Source organism: Tamandua tetradactyla, chromosome 9 (assembly GCF_023851605.1).
Source record: "Tamandua tetradactyla isolate mTamTet1 chromosome 9, mTamTet1.pri, whole genome shotgun sequence".
In the NCBI taxonomy this organism is placed as follows: Eukaryota; Metazoa; Chordata; class Mammalia; order Pilosa; family Myrmecophagidae; genus Tamandua; species Tamandua tetradactyla.
In genome coordinates, this window is record NC_135335.1 from 1,964,398 (window position 1) to 1,973,840 (window position 9,443).

Sequence of the window (9,443 nt, forward strand, 5' to 3'; positions counted from 1 at the left end):
CAGGGACCCCTGGCCAGGTCCTGTGCAAGCGGAGGCCTTGCACAGCACAGCAGGGAGAGGACGGGAGGGCAACGGCCAGATTCAGCCCCAAGGAGGGTCCCGGGGTCGGTGGCCTGGGGAGGAAACTGGCTGAGTGTCGGGGGTGGGGGGAAGGGGAGTCTGGGAATGGGGAGGGAGGTCGCGGGGGTCGGGTGCCTGGAAGGACTGGGGAGGGGGCCGTGGGGCTCCGCAACCAGGAGGGGAAGCCGCCCCGCCGGTGGGGAAGGAGGCCCCGCGCCCGTCCACCCACCCCGTGGAGAGAGGGGGATCCTGCCCACGCCACGACTGGAGTATCATCGCGGCTCCGAGGCCCGGGCGTGCCGGGCGCGGTGCAGGCGGCATGGTGCGGGACAGCTGTGGCGCGGGCAGAGCGTGGCAGGGCGCGGTGTGGGCGGCCTAGCGCGGGCGGGGCGCAGTGCGGGGTGCAGGGCCGGGCGGCCGTGGAGCGGGCGTGGCGCGTTGCGGGGTGCGGTGCGCATTGCGGGGCGCGGGGCGGGGTGCGGTGCGGTGCGCGTTGCGGGGCGCGGGGCGGGAGGCCGTGGCGGGGAGCGGGGCGCGGTGCGGGGCACGTGGTGGGGTGCGGGGCGGTGCGGGGTGCAGTGCGGGGTGCCGGCTGCCGTGGCGCGGGCGCCCGGCTGCGGGGGGCCTCCCGGAAGCGAGGGGGCGCTGTGCCAGCGGCGCGGGGCGCGGCCCGGGCGCGTTGCTCCTTCCGCCCGCCGAACCCCGGAAGCGCCGCCGCAGCCGCCATGGCGCGGAACGTGCTGTGAGTAGAGCGGCCCGTCCGCCCGCAGCCCGCAGCCCCGCGCCCCTGCCCCGCTCGGCCCCTCGGGGGCGCCCCTCCAGTGGCACAAACAGACGCACATGGCCCGGGCGGGGACCCGGGGGGCAGGCCTGGGGGTAGCCCGGGGGGGGGGGGGACAGGGACGCGGGTCCTCGGAGAGTCAGGAGGGCTGGGGTGCCCTCTCCCCACTCGTGGAGGGATCAGGGCCGCCAGGCAGGGCAGGGAGGGGGCCCCGGGTCTGGAAGGCATGGCCGGAGAGGCTCCCACCCCAGGGCGCCCGATTGCGGCGAGGTTGCGCCTTGCCCGCCGGGTCCAGCGGGAGGCCGGGCGGGCTGGGAGGAGGCCGCCCCCAGGCCGGGGGAGGGGAGGCGAGTCCCCTCGGGGGCTCGGAGGCCCCCGGGAGGGCAGCGCCCGAGCGAGGTCGTGAAGGCCGAGAAGCAATTAGGCAGATCCGGGAAGGGAGCCGGGTGGTGGGAGCAGACGGCGAGGCACCAGCGAGTGCGTGGGGCAGGAAGGAATGCGCCTGTGCGCGGAGCTGCAGGAAGCGGGGGTCATGGCCTTTTGAGGAGGGGGGCGGCAGGATGAGGCTGGGGCCTAGGAGGGGGTTAAAGGTGGGTTTCAGGAGCGCAGGGGCCACGTGGCAATGTCTGGAGACGTTTTGGGTGGTCGCAAGTGTTGGGGGAGGGGGCCCGAGGGCTCCTGGCCTCAGTGGGTGGGGGCCAGGGGTGCTGCTGGCCGTGGGGGGGGCGGGGCACAGCGAGGAATGAATGACCTCACCCCAAACATCAATGGCGCCTTCCCAGCCAGAGAAACCCTGATTTAGTGGAATCCGGACCAGATTAGATTTGAAGAAGAAAGGAGAGTGGCCAGTGTAACTCTGCAGGGATTTTTTTGAGGGGTGGGGGAGGCCCATTAGTGCTCACCCGCGGCTCTGCTCAGAGGCTCCCTGTTCTGGAGGCTGCTTCCCAGCCGCCCCCACGTGTGAGCCTGCTAATGTGTGCTCCCTGAGGTCAGGGTCTTGTCTTGTCCTTTTTCCCCCGAGGTTTAAGCAGGAACTGCTTCATGTTTCTTGTCGAACAAATGATTCAAGGAATGAGTGAGTGGATGGTGGCCCCTAGGTGCATGTAGGGGAATAGTGACCAGCCTGGATTGGAATGGGCTGAGTTGATGCATCCTCCAGGAGGTGGGGGGTGAGGGGACGGAGAGAGCGTGGTGAGGCAGGCGGCCCCTCAGCAAAACCCAGAGAGGGGCTGGGGGCTGTGCTGCAAAGAGGGGGGCGGCCCTCTGCCCTTGAGGAATCAAAACTTGAAGTGGACTGGCGACCCAGCAGACTTGGGGTTAACTCAGGGTTCACCCCTTCCCGCGGAGCTGCCAGGACTTGCTCAAGGGTGGGATACCGGCTGGGTGGGGGCGAGGTGGGATCAGGGCTGAGTCACGCAGGGCCGTGGGGGAGGGGCCCCTGGGCTGGGCTGGAGCCAGGGTTTCGTGTTTTCGTGTTTTCAGGGAGGGAGGAGAGAGTGAGAGTCCCACTTGAAATATGTGAAGTTTGAGATGCTCCTGAAAGATCCCAGGGAGTCAGGGTGGCCCTGGGGGTGAGCGAAACCGTGAAGAGGGGGTGCGGCCCATGACGCTCCCCTGAGGAGAGGGAGGGCTCCAGCTCAGCCAGGTGCACAGGGCCGTCCCCGGGAGCGGGCGGGGGCCAGGAGAAGAGTGTTCCAGAACTCGGAGAGAGGGCCCTGCAGAGGGGGTAGGCCAGACGTGGGGGGTCTGCGGGCTGGGAGGCCCAAAATGGGGAGAAGAGACATGCGCGTCACAGACCTCTGTAGACCCCTAAACTGGGGCCTTCTGGAGGCACAGAGAAGAAGGGATCTGTGAGACGGCCCCCCTTCATCCCCAGGGTCATGGCGTTGTCCCCACACTGCCCACCTGCAGTGCCACAGATGGTCGCCAGGGGGAGGGTGGGGGCCCCTTAGATACCTTTCTGCCAGGAGTGCCCGAGCGCCCGCGGACAAAGCCTGGCAGGCCCCCATGCCCAGTGGCCCTCAAAGCCTTGGAGCCTGGAACCTGTGGCCCAGAGTGAGCCCAGGCGGTGCTGGACCGCTGGCCCGTGGGTACTGGGTCGGGCAGTGGCCAGGCGATGTCATGTGCCCATCAGCCTTTGCTACCCGGGCCTCCAGCACCCCCTGACCACCTCGGCCTCTCCCCAGCCCTCAGGCCGTGGTCGGGTGCTCTCCAGGGCACATGTGGAATGCCTTGGATTGGTCAGTGGGTGGACAGTGAGACCTGGGTGGTACCACAGCTGTTCTCTGGGCTCAACCCCCACCCTGCTCCAAGGCTTAAGAAGGGGCGGGGCAGACCCCAGGCAGGTTGGATACGGGGCCAGTGCTGCCACAGTGGTTGATCCCACTGTGGCTTTTGGGGGGCAGCAGGGGTGACATGTCATCTTGTAGCCAGTGACTTGCCTTGTTAAAAGGAACCACCAGTTTATTGAAAACAGTCCTGCATGGCTGTGAGCCTGTCACGTGTTCCTTATTCTTTCTCCTGGTCAGCTGGTGCTTCCCCTCGGGCAAAGCACAGGAATGACCTTTCTGAGTGAGCTTGGGTTTGGTGCCTCTGGAGCCCCCACCGTGGGGGCTAACCAGGTTTAGGGCATGGGCTCGTCCTTTTCAGGTCACCTCTCCTGAGCACAACGGGCCCTGTTGCCAGTGGCCAACCCTCTGGGGGTCCACTAACAGGGTGCCCGAGGGACTGTCGCTGAGAAAGAACAGGCGTTTCTGAACCTTGCCACCCCGTGGCATGGAGGGCACAACCTCCACTGGCCTGCACTCATTTGTTGTCGTTGGTCAGGCGTCTAAGGCTCGACCAGGGTGAGGGGCTTGGCACTTGCCACCCCACGTGGATCCTGGGCACCAGGTTAACCGGCCACCCGCACATTCCCTACCCGCCAGCCTTCTCTGGGTGCTCCCTGCTCCAGGTCCTGGGTGGTGACTGGGCCCCCCCCAATCCCTGTTGGGAGCAAGTGGGTAGAAGGCCCTCGATGGGGTGGGTGTGTCTGCTCCGTGTTCCGGTGCTAATGCAGAAATGAACCTCTGCCTCCCAGGTACCCTCTGTACCAGCTGGGCAACCCCCAGCTCCGTGTCTTCCGTACCAACTTCTTCATCCGGCTGGTAAGGCCCGGCATGGCCCAGCCCGAGGACACCGTGCAGTTCCACATCCCCATGGAGTAAGTGCCCTGTGGCCCCAGGGGCCCGGCTGCGGCGTGCGCATGTGCCTGCGGGCACCCAGGCCTGGGTTCTCCCTGCTCTGACGACACCGCAGGCGCTTCCACTGGCAGACATCAGTGTCTGCGGAGCAGGCGGAAGTCCACACTGGGCCTGCGACCTTGCTGCTCCCCCTGCCTGGGGAAAGCCAGGACTTGGGTTTCTCTTCTCACTCAAGCCTTTGGTTGAATTCCTGGCCCATGTCTCCCCAGGAGAGGCTTGGTGGGAGTGGTCTGTGACCCATGGGGTGCCCAGGGCAGCTTCCAAAGTGTGGGTCCTGCAGTCTGTTTCTTTGTGCTGCTGAGTTCAGGGTGCCCCCCACCTTTGGCAGTGTTGCCACTGGGTCACAGAAGGGGACCCCAATGTCCCTGTGGCAAGAACTGCAGGCTGCTGCTCTGTGTTCTTAGGATGTGACCACCACAGAGGGTGTCAGTGACTTTTGCGTCTGGACCAAGGGTCGGGACGTTTGAGTCTTTCAAGACAAGGCGGGAGGAGGCCTGGAGTCTAGTAGCAACGGTTGTAATGGCTGTGGGGAAGGAGGGGTGGGTCAAGGCCAGCAGGCAGCCACTGGCAGACCTGGTGCCAGCCTGGGCCCTGCAGACAGGGGGCACTCAGAGACTGTCCCTTCCCTTGGGAGTGGCTCTGCCTGGGGACGGGGCTCCGGGGTGAGGGCAATGGCGATGGTGCAGCCGTGTCACCCCCATGCTGCCTGGGGGTACACGTGGCCCAGCAGCCTGCAGCCCTGAGCTTTTTGGGCTCTGCCTCCCCCTGGGGTTCCCTGGCCCTCCGGTCGGCTGTCTGCCCACATGGTGGTGCTCACTGCGGCCCTGTTTAAACTCCCTCTTCTCTCCCGCAGGATGACCAGAGAGGACGTCAGGAACTACCTGCAGAGCATCTACAGCGTGCCTGTGGCCGCCGTGCGCACGCGGATACAGCATGGTGAGCGCGCCTGGGCTGGGCTCTGACCTGGTGCCCGCACGGCTACCCTGAGGCCTCTGCACCCCAGGAAGCCAGGGCCCTCCGAGGGCCCGTGTTGTCTGCCTGACAGAGCCGGCATCGCGTCCAGGGGGACTAGCCCCTGGTCTGCCTGGGGGCCGGTTGAGGCACATCGGCAGTTTGGAGAGAGCCTCTTTCTTGCTCCTTTGCTGGTGACCCGTGCTGCCTCTGTGTCGTAAATCTGACAGCCCTTGGCTGGGGGAGGGTGACAGGGTGCCGTACGGGCACACGGGCCCTGCCCAGGGCTTCCTGGGGAAGTGGGGCTCTGGAGTGAGCTTAGAGGCACTCAGGTTTTCAGCAGAGGGTAAAGAGAATCTTTTTAAGCTAGCCCCTCTTCGGGGGTCGGGGTGCTGTGCCGTGCTGTCAGGGAGAGTGCCCGCTCTGTGCAGGGGTGGGTTCCTGGGTGGGCTGTGCAGACAGTCACTGTCCCCTTCCCCTCAGGCTCCAACCGGAAGCGGGACCACAGAAACGTCCGGGTAAAGAAGCCCGACTGCAAGGTGGCCTACGTGCAGCTGGTGAGTCAGCGGCCAGCGGCCTCGTCTCCCACGGCCGCGGCCCTGAGGGGTGGGGCCCCAGGGGCCCAGGCGGCCTTGAGCGAGAGGGCCCCCGGCCCTCCCGAGGCTCGCAGCCAGGAGACAAGATCCCCATGAATAGTTGCAGCCCTTGAGGAAAGGCAGGGAAGAGTACTGGAAGCTGTTAGTGGGGTGCCCCAGCTGCTGGCAGTGTGGAGGCTGGGGGGCGCGGGCACTGCCTGCCGACGGCCCGGTTACCATTTGGTGATGTTCGTGGGCAGAGGCCGGCCTGTCCCACCTGGGACGTGGTGCCCCCATTGCCTCCCACCACTGCAGACCCTGCCTGAGGCCTGGCCTCAGGGGAGGGGCCGTGCCTGGGGCACCGTTTAGTACCCTCTGCGAGCAGAAAAGTGGCAGCAAAGGGGGCCTCGGGCTCTGAGCGGCACCCTCGGGGACGGGCACAGCCCCACTCACCTTGCTCCTGCCCTGTCTTAACACCCCTCCTGCTCTCAGGGCCTATGGTAGAGCCCGGGAGAAAGGGCCTGCGGGCCGGGTCAGCCTTTGTTTGTTCAAACACAGCCCTGCTCAGGCCCCAGGCAAGGGGGGATGCCGGCCCCAGCCCTAGCCCCAGCCCCCGCCCTTCCTGAGCCTGGGAGTGCGGCCTGCTGTCCCCTGCCGTCGCCGTCAGGGGCCTGCTGTGTCCCTGGGCGAGCCGGACGGGCGTCAGCCACTAGGTGGCAGTGGCGCCATTGCAGAAACGGCGTCCCAGACCGGGCACCGGGTTTGGGGGGAGAGATCCAGCAAGAACGACTGTTTTTCTGGAAAATGGTTACATTTGTTGGGCCCCATCACTGTTTGAACTGATATTTGCTGTCCCTGAAGGCAGCCGATCTGCCCTAAGGACGCTGCCGTCCACCTTACACTGGCCCGTGGGCCCCAGCCGAGCTGGGTGGCCACCTGCCCCTGGCACGGTGGCCAGTTGACGTCCCCACGGCCAGCATTCGCCACGGGCACTGCAGGCAGCTACGGTTACAAGTGGCTTTTGAGTCATCTGAGCTCTCACATTTTTCCCCGGGCCCCACCTCGGTCCTGAAAACGGAACTTAGCAGGGCTTAGATGTGGCGCCTGCAGCTGCTGCCCGGCACGTCTGAAATGGAGGCAGAGAGACGAGGCAGGGCAACTGGACGCAGGAAGCACCCTGGCTCGGCATGGTGCCTTGCTGCACCAAAATTAAAATTCGTTATGCTCCCCTCCCTCCCCCGTGAACTCCAGTAAATCTTTGAACCGCCTCAGTCCAGCCAGGCCATGTGTCCTTGCTCCTGGGGGGTCCCTGTCCCACCCCAGAGGCACCTGGGAGCCGTGGAGACGCCCTCTGCCTGCGTCTGTCCCGGCCGGGGTGGTGCAGGCCCTGCTCCGGGGCCCGTCACAGAGCTCCCTGTGAGAGCGCAGAGGGGCCGGCGGGCGCGCGGTCAATGGCGGGATTTGTTTTTGAGCTGGCTGTGGCGGGAAGTCCTGGTCCCACGTCGTGGGAGTCCCACATTTTTTCTCTGACAACCTGACAAACGTCTCTTTGGCCCCACGTCCTTGGAGCACCAGCGAGCGCCTCAGTTCCCCAATAACAAAAGGAGCATTGACCTGCAGCCACACCGGAGAGGCCAGCGTGTTTACACAGACCCCCCCCTGGGAGGCCGCCCGTCCCGCTCCACTGCGAGGCGGGAGGGATGGTCGCAGGCTGCACACCGCCCCGTGCCGGGCGGGGGGCTTAGGAGTCGGGGCAGGCCTTTCTGTTTTTCCCAGTGATACTTTTCTCCCTCTCTGTTCTTTCTCCCCCATTGGCTTGCTTTCTCCTCCCTGGAAGGCATGAAGCTTTTAACTTTTGTAAGTGCCAGGTGACTTTTCTAGAAGAGGGGAGGCCGTGGGGACCTAGCATCTGACCACAGCTTCGGCACCCCAAATGGCTGGTGTCTCTAGTGAGAATCGCAAACTCTCACCAATTGCAGTCATTGTAGTTGTGTTTTAAAACGTCAACAGGTTCCCCTCGCCTCAGAAAACTAGCAAATTCACCTCAATATATTAAACTTAAATCCCCCCTTCTGGGCAATCAGCCCTGCGTGTAAGCTATTGCCCTCCGGTATTTTAAAGGAGAAAAAACAAGTTTGAACAGTGTAAGCTAATCCCCCCGCAGGCTGGCTACTGAGCTCGCAGTTGCTGCCTCTTGCCTCCCGGCCCCTGCTCCCTGCTCCGTGGGACAGAACGTGTGAGCCTTCCGTTCTCAGGGCCGAATATGTGGCCTGTTTCAGATCAAACTTGGCTGCTTGCCCAAAGCAAAATTTCTTTACAAAACAAGGGTCTCGGGGAGCCAACTGTGCTTTCCTGATCTCACTTGTTAAAATGTTCCAGACACAGCCGCCGTTTCTCGAGACCCCGTTCCTGACCGAGAAACGGAAAGGACAGAGGCCTGCTTGGCAGCTGCCGCCCCTGCCCCTCACCCTTTCCCCTCCACCTCTCGCCCCTTATCTCGAGTTGCTAAACAGGAGTTAGCAAGCGTCAGCTCAGATCTGTTCCCCGAAGAGCAGTCTTCCCACCCCGCCCCGGGGACCCGGCTTGGACCTGGCCCCCCTGCCTTGGGGTCTGGGTTGGGACTTGGCCGACGCTGACATGTTCTGAACTTTTCCTGAAAGACGCAAACCCAGTTAATTTGCAGAGCCGCCCCTGATTTATGGACTGCCGTGTATGTGCGTTTCTTTGTATGTTCTGTGCATTTTCTTGGCCAAGCTCTGAGCCGGGAGGAGGGGAAGCCTTTAATGTGGGTGGAGGCCTTTAGGCATTTTGGATGGAAAAAGTCTTAGCGTGGCACCAGGCGTGATTTGTGTCGTGTTTTTCTGTGTCGTGTTCCTGCCCGGACGACGAGGCTGGGTCGGCTGGTGAATGGGCGCCTTTTCTGGGCTGCTTTTAACGAGGCCGCGGCCAGCACTGCTGCTCCATAAAGGAGGAATGTCCACGGGAAGGGCCGGCCCGGGGCCTCGCTTTCCTGCTGCTGGACGAGAGCCGGAGGCCGGGATGGGGCGCAGACAGAGGGGCCCCACTTGCCCTCCTCCTCCTGTCCTGCCAGGCGGCCGGCCTGCCCTGGGGGCCCCTCCATTCCCCACAGATGAGCCTTTCTAGAAGGCTCCAGGGCACACGTGGGCAGAGGCCGCCCGGCCGACGGTTCATGTGCTCTCTCTAGGCTCACGGGCAGACCTTCGCCTTCCCTGACCTGTTCCCCGAGAAGGGGCCGAGGGCTGGCGGCGGCTCGGTGGAGGACATCCAAGCCACGCTCATGGAGGACGAGCAGCTAAGACAGCGCCCCGACCCCCGCCGGCCTGGCGTGCCCAGCTGGTTCGGCCTGTGACCGGGCTGCGGCCGGGGCTCTGCTCAGTGCTGCACGGCCCGCACGCTCAGCCTACTCCTCACACCCTGAATAAAGCCCCGCCACGTGGACAACAGCCTGGAAGGTTCTGTGTCCTTCTGTGCTGCGCAGGCCGCTGGCGGGCACCCTCTCAGGAGTTTGCGGGCTGGGGACCTCAGCTAGCCCCCCAGGGAGGAGGTGAGAGCAGGGAGGCCTCGTCCCTACCCACCTGGGGTGCCCCGCCCGTTCTAGCTGGGAAAAGGACAGTCACATGGAAAGCAAGGAGAAAAACTTTCTGAGATCCTGCATTTCAAAAGCTGGAGCTCAGAGGGGCCTTAGCTGGGCCTTGGGGTGGGGGGATGGAGGACGGGTGACCCTTGGGCTGGAAAGGCATGGGGCCCCTTCTGCTCAGCCGGGACAGTGGCCCTTGTTGGGAACACTGAGGAAGGAAACTTCAGGCTGGTGTT

General features: G+C 64.5%; 1 protein-coding gene across 1 annotated transcript; it reads left to right on the plus strand.

Annotated features, from left to right (window-relative positions):
- Positions 1-735: 735 nt before the first annotated feature.
- On the plus strand, positions 736-9,073 carry MRPL23 (mitochondrial ribosomal protein L23). Its single transcript, XM_077115349.1, has 5 exons — positions 736-802; positions 3,921-4,043; positions 4,937-5,019; positions 5,518-5,591; positions 8,815-9,073. The coding sequence occupies exons 1-5, from the start codon at positions 786-788 to the stop codon at positions 8,977-8,979; spliced, it is 462 nt and encodes a 153-aa protein (XP_076971464.1). The 5' UTR covers positions 736-785; the 3' UTR covers positions 8,980-9,073.
- The last annotated feature ends 370 nt before the right edge of the window (positions 9,074-9,443 follow it).

Excerpts from the sequence above, each read along its gene's own strand:
- MRPL23 (XM_077115349.1), top strand. Across the intron at positions 5,020-5,517 it reads GCGCACGCGGATACAGCATG|GCTCCAACCGGAAGCGGGAC; the intron begins GTGAGCGCGCCT and ends CCTTCCCCTCAG. Across the intron at positions 5,592-8,814 it reads AGGTGGCCTACGTGCAGCTG|GCTCACGGGCAGACCTTCGC; the intron begins GTGAGTCAGCGG and ends TGCTCTCTCTAG.